General features: G+C 42.6%; 1 protein-coding gene across 1 annotated transcript in view; it reads left to right on the top strand.

Moving 5' to 3' along the window:
* wdfy3 (WD repeat and FYVE domain containing 3) overlaps nucleotides 1–25,889 on the top strand; it is a 147,989-nt gene that overhangs the window by 59,124 nt on the left and 62,976 nt on the right. The window contains exons 15-19 of the mRNA XM_049578656.1: nucleotides 5,280–5,469; nucleotides 6,818–7,032; nucleotides 9,331–9,443; nucleotides 11,756–11,993; nucleotides 24,003–24,103. Of these exons, the coding sequence (XP_049434613.1) occupies nucleotides 5,280–5,469; nucleotides 6,818–7,032; nucleotides 9,331–9,443; nucleotides 11,756–11,993; nucleotides 24,003–24,103 (857 nt within the window). The remainder of the gene's footprint in view (nucleotides 1–5,279; nucleotides 5,470–6,817; nucleotides 7,033–9,330; nucleotides 9,444–11,755; nucleotides 11,994–24,002; nucleotides 24,104–25,889) is intronic.

Consider the following 25,889-nt stretch of genomic DNA (forward strand, 5'->3'; position numbering starts at 1 on the left):
CTCAAATTACAGTAAAATAAGAGGGAAAACAGTTAGTCAGTTGATTGATAAGATGATCTGCAAAAATTAATCAGCACCTGCTTTGATAATTGATTAATTGTCCTGGACTTTTTCAAGCAAATTGCCAAGTGTTTGATGGTTGCAACTTCTCAAATATAAGGAGTTTGCTTCTTGTCTTACGTTGTGAAATTGTAATGACCTTTTTTTTTTTTTTTTTTTTTAAATTTTGTAGACAAATTTATTTATTAATTAATCTAGAAAATGATTGGCAGATAAATTAATACTGAAAATTCTTAGTTGCAGCATCTAAATCATATAAAATTGACAAAAAAATAACCAAACCCTCACATTTCTTTTCTTTTTTTTTATTTACTTTTAATTTTATATACTTTATTAATCCCCACGGGGAAATTCAATATCGTCACTTTGTTGTCACATACACACACAGGCCCAAAGTACACACACATGCACAAACAGGACCTGTACAAGCATTCAATGCAGAGATGTCAGAGTGAGGGGGCTGCCCATGGACAGGGCTCCCGAGCAGTTGGGCGTTGGGTGCCTTGCTCAGGGGCACCTCGGTAGTGCCCAGGAAGTGAACTGGCACCTCTCCAGCTACCGGTCCACGCTCTGTATTTTGGTCCGGACGGGGACTTGAGCCAGTGACCCTCCTGAAAAGAAGCTGTGATCAAATGATTGTTGCTGATAAATCACTTAAACAATAAATCAGTCATCAAAATCTCTATAAATTAATATTCTGTTGATGGACTAAATGGTTGAGCAACCAGTCATGTCAGCACTAGTTTTAAATTTAATTCAGTTCCTTTTATTCTCATCGTTTGTTTTTTTTAATTTAACCTTTATTAAACCAGGAAGTCCCACTGAGATTGGAAATCTCTGTTTCAACAGAGACCTGGCCGAGGTAGCAGCCGATCAAAACACATCTAAATATGCAGCAAATGCAACATATAATACAAAAATCCACAATACAAAATGTCTCTGTCACCACATTCTTTATGATGCCCTTAAATTCATCGATGGATATAACGGTTTCTAATTTTAGATCTTTCTGAAGATTGTTCCAGGTCCAAGGTGCAGAGTAAGAGAAAGCAGTTTTCCCCACATTGTAAATGAATACAGCGACATTCAATGCACAGAATAAAACAGAACTCATTTAAAAGTAATGAATTAATAATAAAGGTTAAAGGATAAAATATAATTAATTCATACTCTAAACACACACACACACACACACTCTGCACACATATGCACGCATATATACGCACTCACAAGCACTGCCAACATGTCGTGAACATAAATTAAGTTAAAATTATTTGCACATAATATAAATAAATAAATAAATAAAGTTATTCCACATGATGTACGTATAAATAATAAATAATACTGGCTGTGTGATTTCAGGGCAGCTTTCTCTTTATAGACTGCAAATTCTTCTACAAATAATAAATGTAAAAGATATTCTTGATGCTGTTGATCTCCTTTTACGTCTTGATTCACACTCAGATGGGATGAAAACATAGCGTACAGATAGAGTGGTGAAAATGACTACATGTTACACTTCTTCCTGTGGAAGAATCTGGCCGCCGACAGCCTGTCAGAACAGTTGGAGCAGTGAAAAAAAAACCCATTAAAAAATCAGCACCGTGCAACAAACCAACAAAAAAAAGAGATAAATGATGAATGACGCCTGCTGTTACCACCACAGATACATTTCTGCCTTAACACTTTATTTAAAACACTTCTCACAGCTCCTCTCAGGCAGGGAAACACACACAGAATCAGCCAAGTTACTGTCAGTCTGAAGAGGCATTTTTCCTCTCATCACATTCCTCCTCACCCTCCCGCTCCTCCCCCTCCTTTTCTTGTCTTCTCTCTCTGCTAAAGTTGCCCCCTCCACCTAAACCCAGACTCTGCTGCTCTTTGAATTCCATTAACAAAGGGAAAACGGCTGGGACGGTTAAAATGTTCTCTGCCTTAGTGAGGTCTAATAACAGTCAAGGTGAAACTGGGGGTCTCCTCTCAGTAGCTTCCCCTTCTGTCTGTCTGGATCCACTCCAAGGCTGAATATTCATGAGGTGGACTAATTTGACAATTAGAGATGATAAGGCCCTTGTCCTTGCTTGTGTACCTCACTGTAAACTCCTCTTTGTGGACTCTGTTTCTGCCTCACAGCCATCATTCAACAGCCTTTAAGTTTCTGTGATTGTAATGTGATTTCACGAGGATTGTAAAACAGTTTTCTGTAGTCAGAATTATCTCACAACACATGAAATGTGAGGAAAGCTAGATGCTAATTGCTCACTGTTTGCCTGGTTTGATTCAAATGAAAACATCTCCCATGATTTAATCTCTATCTAAATGATGCTCAGCCGCTCAGCAACATCTTGTGCAATGAGCTTTGCCTTGAAGAACAAATTGCAGAAATCAGTGTTTCGATTATCACGTTTGTGAGAATCTAGAAAATTAAACCCAGCCTCTGTCAGTGTTGCATATCAGGATATTTCCACTGCTGACACCTGACTACGTCCACACTGAACTGACTGGATCTGAAAATAGGTGTTTATGACAAGATCTTCATCCACACGAAAACATCTCAGTAACAGCGAAATGGCTAAATCATACAGTCGCAAGAAAAAAATGTTGGCAATGGACCGTCTCCACAAACAACAGATATGTTACATTTGTACGTTACTGTGTAGCAGATACCTCAGCAATGCCTCGGTTTAATGTGTGGTCAGGTTTCGGCACAAAAATTACTCGGTTATGTTTACAAAAATATTATGTTTTGGTTTATAATACTTGGTTTTGGTGGCACAATCCCCACTGGAAATACAGCAATGTCTTGTTAAAAAACAATCGCTTTTTTGGCACTATCCAAGCAGGAAATGCAGCGATGTCTCAGTAAAAACCACCACTTTTGGTTGTACTACCTTGACAGGAAATGCGGCAACATCTCTGTAAAAAATACAACCGCTTTTTGTCGAAATATCCCCGGTGTAAAACCAGTGATGGGTCACTTAAAAACGGCCACGTTTGATGGACGTAAAGCTGCTGGAAACAAAGTGATGACTCGTTAAAAACAACCGGTTTTGTTGGTTGTTCGTTTCAATCAGTGGTCCACACAGCTTGGCAGCGTCTTGCCAAGGGATCACCCCGTCCACCATACCCTCCACTTTGCAACAGGAAAGTCAGCTCATACATTACATCACTTAAGAAACGTTGATAAGATTCGTATAAAACATAGAAATGTAGCCTGTTAATGGTTTGCAGAAACGTACAATGCCAACATTTTCTTCTGGTGACAGTGCTTCGAACCCTTCCTTCTCTCTGTTGGAAAACTACAAAACTGTTCACCATGGCTTATCTACATACTGAGCATTACATACACTGTTAACACAGCAAAGATCAAGATTTAACTCTTCACATTTACATATATTTCAATATCTGTTTAGTTGTCCAACAAAATACGCTACGATTTAGTCATTTATATTAAAATAAGCAGACAATATTATCCACTCTGGAGATCATTTGGCTGTGTAACATACTGGGTTAATGTTGAAGGAAAGCCAAGACGTGGAGAAATTTGGCCGACTAAGTGTCAACGTACTCTGAAGCTGTGTCTCAAATTCATGTCACATGTTACATCTAAGTAGAACTGCAACAGAAAATGAATCGGCAACTCTTTTGACGATGGAATAATTGTTATAGTAATTTAACAGCCAAATGTTCGCTCGTTTCATCCTCCTTAAATGTGACGACTTAACAGCAAACTGAATAGCTTTGGAGTTTTGGATTGCTGCTCCGATAAAACACACCATTTGAAGGCGTCACCTTGGGCTCTGGGAAATTACACTACCCTCTGACATTTTACTGAGAAAAAATTAGATAAAGAATAATGGACAGTTTTGTAGATAATGAAAATAATTCTTCATGTATCATTAGATAACCCTAAATCTAAGCAGGTCTCCAGTATGTGGTGAGTTCACGTCTTAAATGACAAAAACATCTCAAAAATAGGCAGGATGCAGATTAAAAATGACCTGTGAGTGCATTAAAAAAAATTGGGGATAGTGGTTTAACACCTCAGAGAGGAGGAAATAACTACTAAATTCTTTGGATGTGTACTTGTCAAGTGTAATCCGCAGTTTGATTGACATGCATTGGTGCGTGTATCGTATCATTTCCTGTTAGTATACAAGAAGAAAACAATATACTTTTCATATTAACAGTGAAAACAGTACACTAACACCATTAGTGCATCATATACACTATATGCAGTTAGTGTGTTGTATGGACTTTGGACCCACTGCTTGTCTCCCCCTCATTTGCTTGTGCAAGCTCTGACCACCATGTTGAATTACTGCTGGAGCTTCTTACATAGCCCGCTGTGTCTGCGCGTCGTAACTTTGTCCATACCTGTCTTTAAATGCAGCAGAACATAATTTCACATGTCCATTTCTACTCAAAAACTATCAAAGAGGCTGCGAGCCAGTGGGAACACGAACAACCCAGTTAGCTTCCTGCCCCACATCCAACCCCTCCAGCACTTTCTGCTGACTCCAGCCTTTTCCAGCTCCACATCTCTCCTGAGGGGGGATTTGCCACTCTGTAATTTGCATCGCGGCAACACGCCTATTTGTCTAATTGCCCCGCTGCAGGCCCTGGCAGAGCTCCTGCTCTCTGCACACGAGGAGGGCTCGACTGACACCTTGATCCCTGAAGTGTGAGGAGCGCTGAGTCATGTTGAAGAAAGTTGGAGTCAAAGTGTTAAATACAATGCTTACATTCATCCTGTGATGATTATTTACCTCCTCTTTATAGGAATGTTTCCATTGATTATCTGGAGGACACTGTAGATTAAATCTGAATATTTAGCAGCCACTTTCTGTGTTTCTGTGAGCCAGTTACATATTTTACAGTAAAGTAGGGCCTCCAAATAAAGCTCGAGTCTCAGTAAACAGACGAGTGACGAGTGTGAATATTCTGCCTCGGACTGAACTGAAATTAGGATGATTTTATGTTGTTTTAATCAGCATATTCTCATAACCATATCAGCAGGAAACATCAGGGTTCCCTGCAGCAAAACAAATGTTAAGGACAAAACAAAGTATTGTTGTTTCTTCTTGCTGAACTTTTACATTTGACCATCTCCATCACTTGTGTTGAGATCGTTGTGTTCTGTAAAGCACTCAATGGCAGACATATCGAAGATGTGTGAATAACTTTGGCTTGACTGAACATGACTTTCTCTCTCCCAGACAAGGCTACTACGGTACGTCGGGCCCTCCCGCCCCGGTCAAAGCCCTGACAGACCTGAAGCTCCACTTGGCCAACACCTCCCACCCCGCCTCCTCCTCGTCTTCGTCCGACATGGTGGTCATCCACCCAGGGGCCGTCCTGGCCATGCTGGACCTGCTGCCTTCCGTCTGCTCAGACAGTCAGCCAGAGGTGAGGAAACGCAAGGAGGAAATGTGCTAACACACACTTCCTGTTGAAGTGGGTGAAGGGGTTACACGTAGGGCCAGGGAAAAGCTTTTATTTTCAGTTTGACTCAGTGTTTTTTACCTGTCACAGGCATCCAGATTGTTTAATGTGCATGTATCGTAAAAAGAAAACACTATATTTTACATTTTGTGGAGACCGAATTTCGAATTTGTTAACAGCTAATCAAGTAAATGCTGGCAAAATCAATGAAACTTCAATGTATGAGTTGTACATGGACCCTAATATTCCACTAGTAATCAGAGTACTGAAAATGCCTCATGTTAACACCTCAATCAGAAGAGACTGGCCTGATGAAAAGAAATTCTTAAGCAGATTGTGAGGGGAAGTATAATCCATTGATAATCTGTTCAGCAGGAAAATATTAGCGCCTAATACGCATGTAAACGTCACATATCGATGTTTGGTCATGGACTTTCCACGTCCAGATACGACCTCCAAGGTACCCTGGGTGCGTTGGTCGTTGACGTTCTGGGACGCCGTGTCAAGTTCTGCCTGTTACATGCATTGTCTTCTTTCAAAATACACTTCTGTTTTCACAGGAAATTTAATGTTTACATACAGTGTCTTTCAAAAATAAAAGCGCTACATTGGTACAACACTGCAAATTGATGTTTTGGTTTTTTCCTCCCTCAACAACAAACACACGTAAGAAAAAAACATGTGGTTGGATTTAAGCAACAAATCACGTGGATGGTTGGTTGTATAATCTTACGGGACCTGAACTCCACTCTCCTGGGTGAAAATCAGTGTTTGTTGGACGCATCCACCCACCCTTCTCTGACTTCTGCCCCCTGAGCTTTCATTCTTGTCCTACTGCGTTTCTCACTGATGCTGCGTGCAGCCATTAAACTCAGCCCAGTAGCCCACATGTAAGATGTTTAGGAACCATTGGTAAATTGTAGTGACAGCCAGTTTTGCGTCTGTAATTTGCAGCATCCTGAGCTACACTTACATTATTTACTTCTAAGGTGCAACCAGTTCTTCTCCTACTATACTCGATGTATTGAATGAATTGAATTTTAGCAGTGAAGTTGGAAAAAATCCAATTCTTCTGTTATATTTCTGGCAGATAAGACTCTTTTATTCTGCTTAAATGCTTTGGTGCATGTGAACACACACCTCATCAGATTCCTCTATTTAGAGTCCATGTAAACAGATATATTTGAATCTCTTATCAGAGTTATTGCAGTCAGATTGCCCAGATTGTCCGCGTCCTTGCAGCTGTAGACACAACAATCCTGTAAATCAAATATAATGTGAGAACTAAAAGCCTCTTCCTGTTTCCCTCCAGCACGCCCTGGACCTGCAGCTGGCGGTGGCCAACATCCTCCAGCTCCTGGTGAACAGTGAGAGGAACCAGCAGGTGCTGTGCGAAGCGTGCCTCCACCAGCGGCTGCTGCAGCGCTGCAGTCAGGCCCTGGGCGACGAGGACCATCCGTTGCACCCTCCGCTGCAGAGGATGTTTGAGAGGCTGGCCTCACAGGCCCTGCAGCCGATGGCACTAAGGTACTGGACCTGGCTAAAATTTTACCTACTCCATCTCTAAACTTACCATGACCTGCCAGCCTCAAACTGGTTATCGCCCCATTAATATTCTACTGTTAGTATGTCAGTGGGACTGTATGTGGAGGTGAGGTTTTCCCATTTGGGAAGCTTAATCTGCTCTGACAGGTTTCAGCATGTGAAAGAGGGCTATGTATGCAGACTAACCCAAGCGATTCTCATTTCCCGCCTGACTAGTTAAGTGAGGTGGGAGGTTGGGGTGAAGAACGGGGGAGAGTTATTTGACATGCACATGGTTGACTCTTTTTATATGTAAATCCCCGGGCTGATATTCTCTTTCCCCTCATTGTGCTGGAGGTAAACATATCTGTAGCTGTCAATCTGTTCCCACCCTCCTCTCCTGTCTCCTCCCTGTTAGTCTGTCTGCCTCACTTGTGTGCTGTCAGTCTTCTTCTGTCACTTTACCTTCATAATTCTCCCCCCTGTGTTATTTCTCATTTGTCTCCGCTCTGCTAACGTCAGTCTCAGCTAAGCTCCCGAGTCTTTCTGTGTCTGTGGTGTTGCTCACTCAGCGCTCAGGCGACTGACACAAACCATCACCGGGACTCTTTGTGTTCGAGGCACCTACATGCCAGTCAACCTCATCATTGATTTTTAAACAGACTAAAACGTGCTGTTAACCACAGCTGTTGAGGAGAACAAGTCAACCTGCTAAGTAACTGCTGAATTTACATAGTGCATACATTTAGACGGACGCTTTTATCCAGAGTGCTTTACAGATTCATGAGGACACAGAGGACGTGTTTATGATTGACTGTCCCTCTGGAAACACAACAACTGTACCCGGCAGTGTTGGAGCCACCTGCTCCCCCACATACTGAGCCACTGCAGACCTTAGAAATAATTCATAAAAACAATTGTACCACATGATGATAAACAGGTCAAAACATATTGCATTATAACAAAAAACCCATCAAATAATACAGTTAGAGACAGAATCCACTGTCACATGTTACAGTTAAATATTACGTGAATCAGTGTTCACATCTTTGGGTGTCAACAAGCCATTTCTTGTCATTAAACATAAATGAGTGACATGATGGAGACTCTCTAAATGTTTGTGGTACTGAATTCCACTGATGCGATGCCCTGAAGGAAGAAACAGCCTGACTGAATGCAGTTTTTCTGTACAAAATACTTTATTGTTTTACCTTAATATCTAAAGACACAGAAGTCACTCATGTATTGTGTAGTGTAGCCTTAGTTTACCTCCTCTACTTAGTAGCAGTTTCATGTTGTAACGGTATTCTTTCTACTAAATTACACCCATGAACTGTACCACCACATGGAAGGAAGCATGAATCTACTGCTAGCTCACCTAGCATCACTCAGCTAGCTAACGTTATAGCTTAACCGAGGTGAATGCCGTTAATGTTTACATCTTGGGCTGTCATGAGCACCGGACTTTTGCCGTGAATAGATGCAGGCTTTCTGAACTGTCCCTTTAGAGTCACTGAATGGATTATGATACAGATGGAAGGTAAAATGCAGAGTCTGAGTTTGCCAAATGATGGCAACAATGAATTCATATATTTTAGTCAGGGTCACTCTAGTCAAAGAAAACTTTACTTCCATTACAGTATTATATATTGGGAGTATGGCTCTGTTCTGGGGCCTCTCTGCCCTTCCATGCACATATGAGGAAGGCCTGAGACAGAGAGGGCACACCTCCCTGCCCTTCCATGCGCCTAAATGGAAAGCTTAAGGCAGGGAGAGCAGCAGCAAAGACCCCCTGGGAACAGAACAGAGCAGCATCAATGACAAACAGAAATGACATTGATAAGTCAGACACAGCATGAAAAGGAGGAGCTGGGGTGGAGGTGGGTTGCAAAGTGGCTTGCAGAGGAAGCAACAACAGTAGGCAGGCCAGAGCAGTTTAAATAGGCCGCCCTGAATGAGATGTGCCAATTGGTTGCATCGAAAGGAATCATGTGATCAGTCAGCTGATCCATCAGTTGATTGGGCTGTTTGAGATCAGCTGATGTAGCTGGGGTGTGGGCTGAGCTTGACATCGTGTCCTGCCTGAACTAACACTATGCTCAATTAAATGGGGGCAAAAAATTGAGAGGGTATTTTACTTTAGTATCGTGAAATATGCTCAAGTAAAAACTGGTACGGCAGTTAGGCAAAATTCAACAATAATAAGCATCAGAAGAACAGTAATAATCATTTCCATTTAATTTGTCCTTTTCTTTGAAGGCTTATTTCTCTTCTTGACATCCTGCTCTTCTTCCCCTCCAGGGAGTTCTTACGTCTTGGAAACCCTCTGAACTGCGGCGCCTGGGACAAGAAGCTACTGAAGCAGTACCGGGTTCACAAACCGAGCTCTCTCAGCTACGACGCAGAGATGAGAAGTAAGACAGTCGCAACTCTCTTCCCAGTTGTGATCACATGATAGTCACTTCATCAAGGGTCTCAAAGGAAATACTCTCTCTAGTGTTATGTATCAGATCTGTTTGGTAAATGGAGCTGCACGTGTATATTTTTTAGTCCTCTGACCACTCAAAGTGCTTTCTTTACACTACAAGTCACTTTCACACATTCATACGCTGGTGACTGTTATAAGGTGCCACCTGCTGCTCAGTTTTCAACACATTAACGCACCGATGGAACAGCCATTTTGTGGTTCAGTTTCTTGTTCAAGGATACTTCAACAGGCGTACTGGAGGAGCCGCGGATTGAACTGCTGATCTTTCTATTAGTGGATGACCCACTCTACTTTCTAAGCCACAGCCAAAACCCAAGATTGACTGAGGGTACACACTGTTCTGCCATAACAACAGGGGGCACCTCAGAGAACCGTTCAAGTGTCATTGAAGTTCATTTTGATTGTCAGTGTCTTACCTAAAGTATTTAGCTTTCAAGTTAATGTTGGGAAAGTGGGTTTTTATCAGCAGTTGTTTTAAACTGTTTCCAAACTGAACTGAAGAACAGGTTGGATTTTTTTGTTGTTGTAAGCAGTCAAAAAACAATCAAGGCGGGTCAAAATGGTGCATGCTAAAACGGCTTTTAATGAATTGTCAGGTGAGTATAAAAACAGTGCAAATCCATACAAACAAACAGATGAAAGAACGAACATCTAGTATCAGATATATGCAGTTTGTGATGCAGTCTTGTGACGTTATTTGAATTTGTGGGCAGAAACGACAGCCTCTTTACAGCTGAGCATATCAGGCTTTAATAGCTGAGAATTGAAGAGTTCAGTCCTTCGCAGCCCTCCTGTACTTTTATGAAATGATAATGTCATTTGGGAGCCGTTTCCATCCGCCACAGTGACACCAGGGAGAGAACGTTTCATTCTGTGCTAAAAGCCTGGAAAAAGGTCGTCAATCTTCCAGTTATTCTGCTCCTTTCCTTTGCTCCCTCTCTGTGAGATCACTGGGACGAATCCTGCGGTGAATAGGCCGTGATTGCAGAGGATGAGCTCTCAGTTGCCATTTAATTGTCGGGTTAGAATTACGAGCACCGGCTCGGTGGTGGAAAGGGGACGATTCTGTAGGTTTTCAGAAAGGTTCAGATGATTGCAAAGTCAGTGGAACTGCCTGGCTTTAGTTTATGCGACCCTGACATTTTACAGTGCAGCTTATTTCCTCAGGGTTTATAGGAAGAGTTGTAGGGACCATGAGGTGTCTTCAGCAAAGCACCAACTTGTAGGAAACCCAGAGTCGTCTTCTTGGCCTCTGATTAATATCCAGTTAATGTGTAAACTCCCTGTTTAAACAAAGATCGTCTCTCAACTGTGAATCTGCTACAAATGGTTTGTTTTCTATTAACAGACGTTAATGTTTGTAATTTTGTGGGCTCCTCAGCATGTCCTAATTGCTCATTGTGTCTCCTCTCGGCTGAGAATGGATATTAAGTCCTGACTAATTACTGCTCTTTACAAGCCGCCACTGTTAGAACACACAGGACTATCTTTCTCTGTCTGTGAGAAGATAATCCAGGATGGGTTATTGGCTGCCAGTGCTGCGTGTTGCAGTACCTGCTTTAATTTGTCTTTGTTAGATGTGCTGACTCCCAACAAGCAGTCATCCATGTTCTTAGTGGAAGACTGCACTGTACTTTGGACCAGAGGTTAATTCAACTCCTTATGGGACAATAAAGATCCAGGCTTGATCTAATGCTGCCCAGATACAGCCGTCTGACATCTCTGAATGAAAAAATAAATGTCTTCTATAGATTAATGCACCTAATGTGGGCTTCTCTAAACACATAGAAGATTCTCTAAACCCAAAATGCCGTCACAGCCTGTTTTTGCAGTGGCGGAGTTTGAAAAATAGGAGAGGAGAAAAAAGTGAAGAAACCTCAGCTATTCATTTATTGCTACATAATACTAGAGTCGGCAGGCAAGAGCATAGAAAAAGGAGAAGAAATGTATGAAAGCTATGAGGATTTTGGTTCCATTCAAAGAGCACAAGAGGAGGTACGGGCAGAGCTGTCATTATTCTCACTCCGGGCTCTGGACCTGGTGTGAAAAAGTCCATTTGTGTCTCTTCTTCTGGATCACAGGCCTTAAATTATATGTGCCTTAGCGTTGGATCGAAACTTTTTTTTCCCATATTTTAGCTGGTTACAGGGCAAACTAATGGATTTAAACTAGTAGTCCCACCCTTGATGTTGGTTGAGTTTATCCTCAATTAAAGTTTTGTCCTTCCTGACTTCACAGACAGTATGACCATGTCCATGGAGGGCTTCGGTCCAGACAGCGTCTTCGCCACGCCAGCGGAGGACAACGGCCAGTATCGCATCAGCCGCAGCCTTGTGCGCTCTGCAGAGGGCAGCACCGTGCCCCTCACTCGAGTCAAGTGCCTGGTGTCCATGACAACGCCCCATGACATACGCCTCCACGGATCGGCGGTCACGCCTGCATTTGTGGAGTTTGATACATCGCTGGAGGGCTTCGGGTTAGTCAGCATGAACATTATAAACTTAAACTGTTTACACGTGTGGTCTTTATCATCGGTCTTTCCTTTTTTATCCAGGGAAGGGGGCACATGCTTTTTACACTCCTCAGGTAAACTGCACTAACAGTCTTAGTTCTCAAGGCGAGGGTTGGGTACCGTTCACATTTGAACCGCTAGTTGCAGCTGATCGGTGCTGCAGTAATAGTTTTGACTCATGGAGCAGCTGCAGAGCTCTGTGGCTCGCTTCCTGGCTTCAGGGTGCTCCTACATACATGAAGTTGAGGCTGGCAGCTCTTGTCTAGGCCCAGCATTCTTACCTAGATGCACTCTCAGATACCAGCATTTTGCACATGTGGATTTAACATGCACTGGTTCTATGAAGTACTGACATAATCCAGTTGGCACCCTGAGAAGTGCTGATTTTGGTACCTAACCTTACTTATGGCTCATATGTTTTTCCTGTTAACACATCCGACAGACACAAAGCAGCATTTGCATTTATTTGAGATAGTTTCAGTCCACATTATGAATTTAGTCCGTCACTCTCCTTTTAGCTCTGATTTGGTCTCCACCAATTTGTAAGAAATATATCTGGCTCCAGATGATAAATGTTCCACTTTCTTCACCAGCTTGTTGTTTACTTTAAAGCAGCTGCCTGCTGCTGCTGGGAACAGCCGATGGGAGCACTGAGACTGGACTGTAACTGTGCCATTAAACTAAAACAACGACCTAAATGAGGCCTTAAACCTCCATAAATCTGAGGAGGGCTGCAGCACTGAGCGATAATTCTCTGAGTCTGTCCCTTCAAGCGGCACCTTTAATTTTTCCAGTCATTACATTTGGTAGTTTTATCCATTGTTAAAATAAGAAATACTTTATTGAGGAACTTTAAGAGTAGCTATCGCCAAAAGGATGGATGATAAATGCAACGAAGAAGGTTTAAACTGCCCCTAAAGCCTCTTTCTGTCTTCATTGTCTCCTTCAGCATGAACCAGTCCTCATTACACACTTTCAGAAAAGCTGTTGCAGCAACAGATGATGCCACTCCTCTGTAAACCACTTTCCTCTAAATCTCTCTCTTTATGGAGCAATTTCTCTCACCAGTGACACACACACACCTCGGGGTACCGCACGTTATTTTTTCCCTGCAATTTAACAGGTTGTGCTTTTTATTTATTTATTTTTGTATTTATTTTTTTTTTACCTCTGAGCAGCACCTGCAACTGTCTCTGCAGGAGGCTGTTATTCGCCTCCAGTTGTGGAGCCGCGCATACAAATAGGTTCATTTTCCGCCTTTTATGTCACACGACACCCTCCGCTTTGTGGGTGCTGCTGCTGCTGCTGCTGTTGCTGCCGGCAGCCTCTCCTGCGCCCTGTGTGGTTTGTGTTGTATGTTATCGGCACACTGAACGTCGGGGTCAGTTGAGAAGATGGTGTGTGGGATGTCACCTTGGCGAAGCGCCCGCACACTTTTAGCCACAGGTACATGACACATGCACACATGTTACGCTGACACACAGTAAACAACTGTTGGGAGAAACTTAAGTCTATGATATGTTACATTCTTCATTAATATTCATAAGGAGACAGCTTTAAGGAAAGGGTGGACGTTTTACAAAAGGTCATTGTAGACATTTCTGTCAGTGAAGTGGCATGATGCCAAAGGTTATTTCGTCTGATTACCTGACCAGCATTGAGTCTCTACATAGCATCACTTTGATATGGACTGTGTGAATATATTATGCTGCTGTAGATCACGGCAGCATAGGATGAATTTTAAACTTGAAATCAACCAGTCTGTTAGACCTTTACTCTCAAAAGATATGTCCCTGGCTATTTTACATGTTGTTCTTCAAATACAGTTTCAAGGGCAACACACAGCAGCCACATTGTTAGGCATCATTTGACACACCTGACCTGATGCTCGTCACACACATGCCAGATTTGTCTTTCAGACAGAGGATGTTGCCGGGGTGCAGCAGCCTGAATGTGCCAAATAAAATTGATAAAAATGCTGCTATTCTGGAGCAGGAAGATGGAACATATCTTGATGTGTTATCAGGCAGCATCTTGCGTCTAACGGCACCAGTGTGTTACGTTGCATATAAAATATATAGCCTCAGGCAAAGGTGGTTTGATGCATATCTTATGCTGCTACCTTGTGTTGCCCTCCATCATTCTTGATGACTTTCTGCTCCTTCAGTGTTGTGCTCTCCTTACAAATCTGTGGTTCTTCTTTCTTTTGCCTTTCTGTTGGGTGTCCGCTCAACTTGACATGAAATTTGGCCTCTTGTTTTCAGGGCTGAGAAGCTTAGATGTAGTGAAGAAACACTACATATGATACTTAATGCTAGCCTGAGTGTCAGACTGAAGCTCCCAGAACCTTCAGTCTGACATGGCTTCCACTGAAGGCGATTTACAAGGGGGAGGGAATTTGATTTTTTCCCCTAACCAATCAGTAGAGATCAACGACTCACCCAGAATCTGACGTCATTAGTATCCATGCCTCGGGGGTGCTGAAAACAAGCGAGCATTGCCCGTTTAAAATGTCTCCGTCATTGTGCACGCCCAGCTGCATCGCCGTTAAATCCAGTTTAGCAGCTTCCTTAATTTGGTCCTCCATTGACGCGAGTAGTGGCGAAATACCTCGATAGCATCGTTAATGTGGTCTGTAGGATCTGTAGTGGTTGCCATTGTTGCTATCCTCACCAGTTACCCACCGGGGTACAGCTTGACATCAGCGTGGCGCTGACTGGCTAATTGCTAGACCCCCAGCGTTCATTGGTCCGTCCATCGTTTGGACGAGATAAATCGCAAATTCACTGAAGTATGCCAGACCAGACATGCAAGCCTACTCAGTTGAGTGGGCGGGGTCTATGGTCTGGAACCAGGCTAACTTAATGCACCATGACGTTCCAAAAAATGACAGTGTTGTGATGAGATATTTCCACCTCAGTTTACTAACTTTTTGTCGAGATTTAAAACACCTGCATTTTCAAACCAAGCTAAAAAAAAAATCCAGTAACTGAACCTTACATCAAGATTATTTTGTTGAACAACTACTTCTATGATACTAATTTTGGCACATTATCAGCACACCCAGGGCCCCGTCCCTGCCTGCCGCCTGGCACACAATGCACTAGACCCTGATTTCTGTCCCTGTAGGTGATCCGCCCACATGGCGACAGCTCCATTTAATTTTTTCGAGCTGAGCCCAACCAGGCCCCATGGCCCAAGGCCCGCCCCCCCCTCCCAGGTCTGGTTCCAGGGAGGCACCTAGGTGTCCCCAAAACGGTCAAGGTGCTCGAAGTCCGAATTGTCTGTTTCATCAAGGTCTTCTTGAATTGCTCTTAGTCTGGCCCGTCCCGTAGGACCACTTTGCCTTTGGAGACCTTACCAGGAGCAGGGACAGGACCCAGGGACACGCAAACCCCTCCACCACGTTAAGGTGGCAATTCTTGGAGGATTCACGGCCGAAATGACTGGGCTCAGCCTTAGAGATAGGGTAAGGAGTTCGGACATCCGGAGGGAGCTCGGAGTAGAGCCGCTGCTCCTTCACATCGAAGGGGTCAGTTGAGGTGGTTCGGGCATCTGATCACAATCCTCCTGGGCTGTCCTGTTAGAGGTGTTTAGGCACATCCCACTGGTAGGAGGCCCCGGGGGTCCCCCAGGAGGAGCTGGAAAGTTTTGCTGGGGAGAGTGATGTCTGGGGTGCTTTGCTTGGCCTGCTGCCCCCACGATCTGACCCCGGATAAGTGGATGAAAATGAATGGATGGACTATTTCCAGGGTTAAGAATGATGAGTGAAAACTCTCATGATGATGCAATCTGACTGCAATCCACTGATTTAGGGCTGCATAAGCAGTGTGAAATTTAAGCTGCTGGTGTCCAGGTCCCTGTGTTTTATAGAAAAGATCATCATCAGGCGGGCTAACTTTATGTTTTTTTGTTTATTTATTTGTCTTGCCTGTGTGTCCCTGTAGCATTCATTGTCTCCTTTCCAACTTTTGAGGTTTTGCTGTCCATGAATGCAGCACAGGTGGAAGTCTTCTGTTTTTCCTTCAGCTGCAGTTTGTGGAGTTTTGAGTCGCAGGGTTCATAATTGATCAGTTGTTCCAATCTGAGCCGATCAGATCAGATCGATGGATGAGAGGAACAGCTGTTTGTGAGTGAAAGCAAACTTTTTAACCAACACACCCAGGTGTTGTGCTGTTCCCTCTGTGGAGCAAATAATAACTGGTAGATATATTCCAACGACGCACCTAATGAATGGTCCAGCCCTAAATATAGAAAATCAAGATGTGGCAGCAGATGTTTTAATCGTGGCAGCCCACCTCAAACAAATAAATGTGTGGTAAACCCTGCCTGTTACTTAATATGGATGTATGCAGAGAGTATTCAGGTTCATCGACTTGGGCGTTTGACGGAACAGAAACTTCTGTGAACTTCAAAGATTTCATTAGTTCTGCTGGTGTCAGAACTTCAAAAATCTTCAAGATCAGTTTCCTTGTTAGCTTACTTATTTTAGAAACCCCTCTCCCACTCAGTCACCATATTTCCTGGTCTGTAATTTCTCAGCTTTCCTGTTTTTTTTTTTATCAGTTACTCAGAGAAGAACCCATTTGACTCGCTGCAGCAGCCGCCTCAGAATAGAACATGGAGTTTCTCCTGAAAACACAGCAAAGCAGCAGCGGCAGCAGCAGCAGCAGCAGCACACAGGAAACGAGGCACTGGCCCACTTTCTCCTCAGCATAAACAGAGGACACACATACCAGACACACACACACACACACACACACACACACACACGCCTCACAAACCCATTCCCCTCCTTCCTCTCCCATCTGTCACCATGAAATATTGATGCCCCTGCTGCTATTAGGAATCACACACAGGCACTCTCTTCTCTTAGACACACACATGCACATCTCCACTTTCTATCATGCGCAACATGCTTACACACACACACACTCAGACACACCAGCGCGCACTCACCCAGCCAGCCATCTCATAAGGGCCACCACCATCCAGCGTGGGTGGATGGGGGTGGAGGAGAAAAGAGTCCTTTACAAAAAAAAAAAAAAGCATCTCACTCGGACTGAATACAAAAGAAAAATTAGCATAGCCGGCCAGTGAAATCCCTGGAGTGTTTTATTTTTTCTTTAACCTAATCAAGGTGATGACTAATGGGGAGAAAAGACAGCGAACATGTAGTTACTATGAAGCAGCAGGGTGGTGTTGGTGCTGCCTCTTAAACAGAGTGTCTGCCCTTGAACAGTGTCCTTGAATAAGTCATTGAAATCCTGCCAGCTTCAGGGACGCTGTCCCGTAGATAACCCTGATCTCGGACCTTCCTGTTCAGGTTGAAAACCAAAAAGAGAGAGCCAAAATAAAATCAGGTCATTTTGGGACTCAGTTAGTGTCTCTGTCACACACAATAAATTATACACAGCTAGAAAAAAGATCTTATAGTGAGTGGATCACATGTCGGCCTGCAACTATCAGTTAGTTTTTACTACTTATTTAATGTAGGCTATACGTATACGTCAATTATTACTAAAATAAAATGCCAGATTTGTTTTAAAAATTCCCCAAAGTCCAGGGGATGTTCTCAAATTGCTTGTTTTGTCTAAGCAACTGTCCGAAACCGAAAGATCTTTTCTCTGTTCTTTTTTTTTCAATGAACTTTGTTTACTGATTTTTTACACACAAATTGACAATAGTGTTAAAGCACTTATGAATGACAGTGTGATAGTAGTGCACTAAGAAAGAAAACCAACAAACAAACCAACAAAAAGAAAATATAATCTTAGAACCTACTATGCCGTTTAATTTGTCTCAAAACCCGTGCGCACACACAACAGTATCTGCGAGCGGAAAAGCATCCTCGCGAGGGAGCATTTCTGCTCTGCACGCACAAAATGAGGTCTGTGAGCACAGCGCTGTGACAAGCGCACTCGACCCTCTCCACACGCACGCTCCACTCTCCCTACCTGCTTGGTTCTGCTCAACACTTGCATTTTGAGACTGGAGGCGCGGACAGTGACTGGGGTCTCCACTCCTTTGGCTGGTCACTTTCAACAGCTGCAGTTTCTTTTTGCCGGTGCTCTCATCACAAAGAAATTCTACACTAATCATTACAGACCTCAGAATGGAAATGCTCCCTCATGAGGATGCTTCTCTGCTCATGGATACTGTTGTGTGTGTATGCATGCAGGTTTTGAGAGTAATTAAACGCCATAAACTACACAGAAAAAAAACATTCAGCTCGGTCATATTCCACTCATTACAGTAAACAATAAACTTGCCCTTAAAGTCAGAGTAAGACCAAAGATATGGATACAAAAATAGACAAGATTCATTGTGATATTATTCAGGGATAGCTGGAAAGGTCATTTTCTTCACATAGGCAAAGAACGTCCACCGCCACATCTTTTTAACTTTCCCATGAGAGCCTTTCAATGTATATCAGATTTTCTTAAGCTGTAAATTACTGAGAATCTCTTTTATCCACAAAGTGTGTGGAGGCGGTGTTGGTGATTTCCATCTCATTAGTATCAGACGTCTAGCCAGTAATGTTACAGAAGCTGCAAGATCTGCTCCAAGCTCAGGCAAAGGCAACTGAGAGACTGAACAGAGCTGTAATGGCATTAGGCTCGATAAGTGTCCCAGTGACCTCCGACAAAGTTTTAAAAATCATTAGTCCTGTAGTTATGTAGCGATGTACATGACGTCTGAGTATACGCCCCCAAAGCTCCTCAGAGATCCTCTTCCCCAAATACTCCTCCCAAAGACACCTCCCTTCACAGAATTCAGAGAGGCTGAAGAAAAGCATGTAGAGGTGTGTCATCTGGCAAGTTGGAGAACTGGGCAAATTTATTGTGAACAAAAGTGGGAATTTGCAGGTATCTAAAAAAAATTATGTCCAGGAAGAGACACATAAATCCATAAACGGATAGTGCACCCAAAAATGAAAATTCAGCCATTATCTACTCACCCTCATGCTGAGGAAGGCCCTGGTAAAGTTTAGAGTCCTCATATCCCTTGCGGAGATCGGCGGGGGGAGCGGCTAGCACACCTACAGTAATGGCAGACGGCGCCCCAGACTAATGTCCAACAGAGCTAAAAGATAATTTGCACTACGGTCTTTTAGCAAAGGACAGCCCAACATGTCTGAAGACTTTGAAATTGAGGAGGAACAGCATTTCTTTGTTGAGCCGTATTTGTTTGAGCCCGAGTATACGGACAGAACTCAGGCTACTGGACGAAGCAGCCGCCGCTTTTTATGTTGGGGCTGCAGCACACTTGGATCACTATGGATGAGCAGTATGGAGATACTTTGTGGATTCAATTTTGTGTTCTTGGACGTTAGTCTGGTCGCCGTCAGCCATTAGGTGTGCTAGCCGCTCCCCCCGCAGATCTCCGCAAGGGATGTGAGGACTCTAAAACTTCACCAGAGCCTTCCTCAGCATGAGGGTGAGTAGATAATGGCTGAATTTTCATTTTTGGGTGCACTATCCCTTTAAATTGCTTAATTCCAAGGTTGGACCACTGGTAAAATGCACCATCTGATAACGAGGGAGGAAAAGTGTGATTTGCAGCCAGTAAAGCAGAGGTGGACCAAAGATGTTCCTTTTACAATGATAGAAACAGGGTTCATGAAATTCCTGATAAAGTACTGAAGTTAGAAAAACTGTTTTCCAGGCCTGGAAATGATTTGGAATTAACAGACTTTGTAGTAGAAGTTTTGAATATACGTTGTTGTGGCTTTTGTTTAAAATATGTTCAGAAAAATCCAAAGACATTAACAACATTACACAAAATACATTCCTAGTATTACTAATTTAAAATTACTAATTTAAAATCTGACTCAAAATGTCACTAGTATCACATGTTTGGTGTATTCATCTAGTTGGAGGCAGAACAGTCTAATGAGCGGGTAAAGTTAGTGTGCCTCCGCCATCCACAAATCCCTGAGAAGTGTGTTTTTAATAACACATTGCTTTTGAATGACAAATATAATACATGACTTAAAAGAGAGGCAGACCTGAGTCACACTGGATGTAGGCTCTGCACTAAAATGTATAAAATGGGCATCATGGGAGAAACGGCTCTGAAGCTCTGATCAGCCACGTTTAACTTAGTGTGGTTAATTTCGGTCATTTTCCAACTTCTAAAACTCAAATATACTTGTAGATAGACTTAAAAACAAACAAACAAAACCAACACCTACCCTTTAAATTTTACAGAGCAATGAGAAACTGACAGGAAGTAAGTATATTTACATTAAACAGGACTGTTGTCTGCCCAGATATCCCAAACACATTTCATGTGTTGAAGGGAAAAGGCATCAAGACAACCCAAAGGCCTCTCAGCAGACTTAGAGTGTCAGCACATACTTCATGGCTGCTGTAACCAGGCCAGATAATGTTACCTCTTTGTGTCTGCTGTATGTGAAGGCACCAAGGCTTTCCATTCAATATTTCATGCTACATTTTTGCTACAGTGCCTGTCTCAGCACACTGGAAGAAGAGCCTTGTTATTGCGCCCTATGATCTCTATATAGGCCTAATGCTACCTATTAAAAGCTACATTAATAAAGCCATGGAAATGGGGTAAAATATGACAGAAAAGTTGTGGAAATGTTTTGAAATTCCCAGGTTTGAGAAGCTGAAACAAGGGAATGATTTGGATTTTCTCCAAACCTTGAGGCCCCTTTAGGGACAAAAGTGTACATTCTGCTTATTCTGTATTCTTGATTCTCAATATATCTGTCAGTTTAAAAAGATAAAGGCTTAAAACACACTTTATTTTTCTTACTGTCAACAAATCCAGTTAAAAGACCAAAAACAATAATCTGGTCACACCAACAATTATTGTCTGAGTATCCAGAGCATTATATATCATTATCCTCTGTGCTTTAGAGCTCCGTTGTCATCCAAAATCAAAACACATCATCAAAGATGATAAAGGCGTAATGAAATCATTCACAGCACTGGAACAGCAGTTTGCTCTCCATCAGCAGCATTTTTGGAGATATCTTCAAATTAGAGATCTCCTAACTCAAACATTCGGGTCCATTACGACTTCCTGTCAAGCTCTGACATTCATCTAATGTGGTTAGAATATTTGGTGCTGGCCATGAGGCATTAAAGTACTACTCCATGTTGCGTAAAGGGTTTGGCAATCAGGTCTCTAATCTGAAGTCCGCCTGGGAGAATGATCTTAACCTAACATTCACAGAGCAGGAATGGAACGTTTAAATGTTTTAAGAACTGTGAGAAAACATCACAGGAACTTTAAACGAGACTAGTGCAGTTTAATATAGTAAACAGGGTAAACTGGTTCCCCTTCAAGATTATATAGGGTGAAATTAAGAGACAGCCCTAATTGCTGGAGGTGTGGGGAGAGTGTCGGTACACTCCTCCACATGTTATAGTCCTGTCTCGATGTACAAAGTTCTGGTCTGCCGTACATGAGACTATCAAAATTATCCTTAAATTAGACGTCTCATCCTGCCCAAGCTTGTTTGTCCTGGGTGATCCTGTCCCTCTGAAACCCCTGCCTGCAAATTGGCAAACTGGGTCCAGACATCCCTCATGTTGGGGAGAAAACTTATCATACCACAATGGAAGTCGACCAGCTTACTGCCAGCCAGGAGGTTGTTCTCCCAACTCGGTACTGTGGCTGCACACGAGGGCCTCTCCTTCAGGCTCATTTTTTTCTGTTAAAAATAATGGTTATATAAAAAAGAAAACGCATCAATGAGCCAAGCTGTTGCACTGGGTGCATGCCCCTTGATACAATAAACGCACACTGTACTTTATTTAAACTCAATCCCACGTACACCGTCCTGCTGCTGGAAATACTCAAGAGAGCACCAAATGTAGATCAATCCACAGCTGAAAATAGTCCCCAACATGCTGTATATGCACCAGTAAAAGCGCTAATGTCCATCTGTTTTAGGGAATGCTTGAGTTGCTTTTAAAACTGATATATTGTTACATATTTGCTGAGTAGTTCAGGAGAGCAACTGACAGTGTAGGGAAGTCTGAGTTAAAAGTGGCTCAAATTTTAGTCTGATTTGTGCTTAATTATTGCTGCAGTTTGGATTTCTTTCCCAGAGGGAATTACATGAGAAAACTGACCCAAGTCTTGCTGTCTTTGTATATATTGTAAGATAGAAGAATTATTATTGTATTATTCATTATGGTATTGAAATAAGTTTGTTTGAGACAGGCTTAGTTTTCAGTGCCTCACATTCAAAAAGTCACATCATGTAGTATCTCTACGAGAGGAGTTCATAAAGGCGTACTGATGCAACAGCTAAACTTTTAACCCTCTATTCACTGTGTAGATATCTAGTTATCGTTAAGAATCATTGTGGGTTTTTTTTACCATACTGTAGGATGAGCCGTTTATATCTAAATAGGAAGCGCGTCCTCGTTTACTGAGATTGTCACGTTTCTACAGTGGCCCAGGACGGACAAACCAAACACTGGATTAGGGATAGAGCGATATGGATTTTTTAGGACCGATGCCGATACCGACTTTTTTCCATCACCTTTAGCCGATGACCGATTATGGACTGCCGATTTTCTTGAGCCGATATTTGGGGCCGATACTGCTTTTGCTCCCTCAATTTACATTAAAAAAATGACACAATGATAACAAATATTACAGGTCTCAAGTTTAAAATAAGAAACATTTATTGAACAGTAAAAAATACTAAAACAAGATGGAAAGTTGAGGTAGAACAGGTAGAATATTATTATTATTATTATTATTATACATTCAAATAAAAAAAAGAGTTCAGTGCTCTTAAATCTTCCAGTAATGTCTTTATAAAATAAACAAATATTTAAGCTGAAGCATAAATAAAACAACAACTACTGTACACAGTAGGATTCAACAACTTTGTTCAACTTAACCACATACTTTCAAATGAAAAAAAGTGCCAGGGAAAAATAAATCCGTGAACCCACACGCGTACCGGCCGATGCCGATACAAGTAAAAAACTCAAATATCAGCCCGATATATCGGCTGGCCGATGTATCGGTCTATCCTTACACTGGATCTAGATAGCGCCATTTGCGACTGTAGTTAGCAGCCTGTCCATGACGAGCAGTGTCAGAAAATGTCTTCAGTCACATTAGAGACTGAGATCATATTTGAAAAATCAGATTTCTGTCATCACACTGCTCTGAAAAGATCAGATATGTGTCACATAAGAGCAAAACAATCGTATTTTGGCCACATTTGCTTGTGATTTTAACGAAGCTTATGTCTTCACCAATAAAAAAACCCAAATCCCCATGTCCATTTCCCAGAGCGCCAGTGTCCTCAGTGCTGGTTCAGGATGATTAGAGAGGAGAAAATAGCACCTTCTCCGAGAGGCAGTGAGTCAGCAAAACACAACGCCGACTCACAAGTCAAATTCTCTGTAATTTTCAGGAATGATTGTCAGTCTTTGTCCGCTGTGGAAGTCCTTGAAACACTGGATGACAGTTCATACAGACATCAGACATCTATCAAACAAAATAAAATCCTTTGTGTTAGCACGGAGCTTACTGGAGACTTTTAAACCTTTTACTTTTCTTATCTCTCTGCAGTCCTAATCTGTTAATTGTGGTAGTATTAGCACTGACCTAAGCTGTAATGCGAGGGGTGCAGCTGACTGCATACGAGCAGATTCCCTTTGAAAAACCGGCCTGAATGTATGCTTTCATCCTACCTCTATCCTGCTCTCATACATTATTAATCCTTGAGTGTTAGGCAGTTGAGATTTCCATATTATAATACAAAGCTGTGTCTGCGGCGCTTGAATTACCAGACTGTTCTTTGTAACCTCGGCAGAGTCTTTCTAATAGTTGATCCCAGGGATGGAGACTGCTGCAGTAATTCTCCTTTACAATAACTACACATGTAAGCTGACAACATGTTTTGTATCTGTTGTAGCTGTTCCCCCAGATAACAGTCATTTATCTGTCCTCTGTTGTCCTGCGCAGGTGCCTGTTTCTGCCCAGCCTGGCGCCCCACAATGCTCCCACCAACAACACCAACGCCTCAGGTGTCAGCGACGGAGCCGTGCTGAGCGGGATGGGAACAGGTGAGTGGTTTTCATTGCACTAGGTTAATGTAGCACAGTGGTTACCAACTTACTCTCAGCAGTTCACCTTTAAGTACAGAGACATAATGATGACTTGCAGGATGACTAGTTGGTGAACTAATCACAAACATGTAAAGCCCAGTTCAGACCAATGACTCTTGATGAGACAAAACCGTTTTAGAATGTTGCAGAGAAAAGTTGAAGAGGTGTGAACTGGCCGTCTGAGCTCGACTCAAGCCGGTTGATGGTGTCACCTGCAACTCTGCTGGTCAAATCACTAGTGGCTGGTTTGAGAACGTGATGCATGTCACCTGTTTCTACAGCACATCAGTTTGTGGTGAAGTCAAAATGACCGCAGACTGTCCTCATTCATATTTTAGGAAGCTGCAAATTGTATTCAGCCACAAAATAAGCCTGAAAAGCTGCAAATCAGAATGGAAGTACAGAGAGTTGTTGCATAGAGATGATACACCGTCTAATCTAGTTGCATTGGTGTGAATCAGCAGGTTTTTAGAATGTTGCAGAACGGCACATTGCAAATAGTTGCATGTTTTAGCTCGTCTCATCGCAAGTCTTTGGTCTGAACTGGGTTTGTGCACCCAAAAATGAAAATTCAGCCATTATCTACTCACCCATATGCCGATGGAGGCCCTGGTGAAGTTTTAGAGTCCTCACATCCCTTGCGGAGATCGGCGGGGGGAGTGGCTAGCACACCTAATGGCAGCCGGCGCCCCAGACTAACGTGCAAGGCTAAAAACAGAGTTCATATGACGTTTTTCGAAACAACTTTTTATGTCGCGGCTGCAGCACACTTGGATCACTACGGATGAGCAGTATGGAGATACTTTATGGATTCAATTTTGTGTTCTTGGACGTTAGTCTGGGGCACCGGCTGCCATTAGGTGTGCTAGCCGCTCCCCCTGCCGATCTCCACAAGGGATGTGAGGACTCTAAAACTTCACCAGGGCCTCCATCGACATATGGGTGAGTAGATAATGGCTGAATTTTCATTTTTGGGTGCACTATCCCTTTAAGATATTTGGGAACATATGAGCATTAGCCAACCACAATAACCCACCAAGCTAGCTCCACTGCTAGCCAAACAGAAGCATTCACACAAAGACGTAATTAAACTACAAACCCTGCCATGTGAGCTGTTTATATTTTGGTGATGCTGGGTTGTTGCGTTTTTTTAAGATTACTTTGGGGCTGTTTTGCCTTTATTAGGTAGGACAGTTAAAGATATTATCGAGATAATATTGAGTTGATTCATCATGAAGAAGAATAAGGTGAAATGAAGGAAAACAACTGATGTATAATAACAGAGAGCACATAGGACAATGGAAGTAGAGAGTTTTGAACAACTTGTATTACAGCTACATGCTCTTGTTAGAGTTCTGCTAACAGCCCTGTGTGCAGACATATGCAATGACGGTACATCGTTATTTATTCGCAGAATATGTTTTCAGTGCGCTTAGTTGCATTTACCTTATACTGACAAAATAACTTCTCCACCTACCTCAAACGCATAGAAACAGGTTGATGGAAACGCACCTAACAGCAAGTTTATACCCACAGTCTACAGTCTCTGTGTGCCAGTGTGTGAGCAAACAGGTCAAATTAAACTCAAAGGCATTTTTTTCTCTGATGAATATCTTTGTAGACATCTTCCTGAGACCCTGTGTCCTCATGTGAGGACATCACATTTTGGGTTTTCTTGACGTTATACTTCACTCTGCTTAACAAGATGGCAGCCATCTCTGCCAAGTCAGTGTGCAGCTGATCC

The sequence above is a fragment of the Epinephelus fuscoguttatus genome, linkage group LG6, assembly GCF_011397635.1.
Source record: "Epinephelus fuscoguttatus linkage group LG6, E.fuscoguttatus.final_Chr_v1".
NCBI classification, from domain to species: Eukaryota; Metazoa; Chordata; class Actinopteri; order Perciformes; family Serranidae; genus Epinephelus; species Epinephelus fuscoguttatus.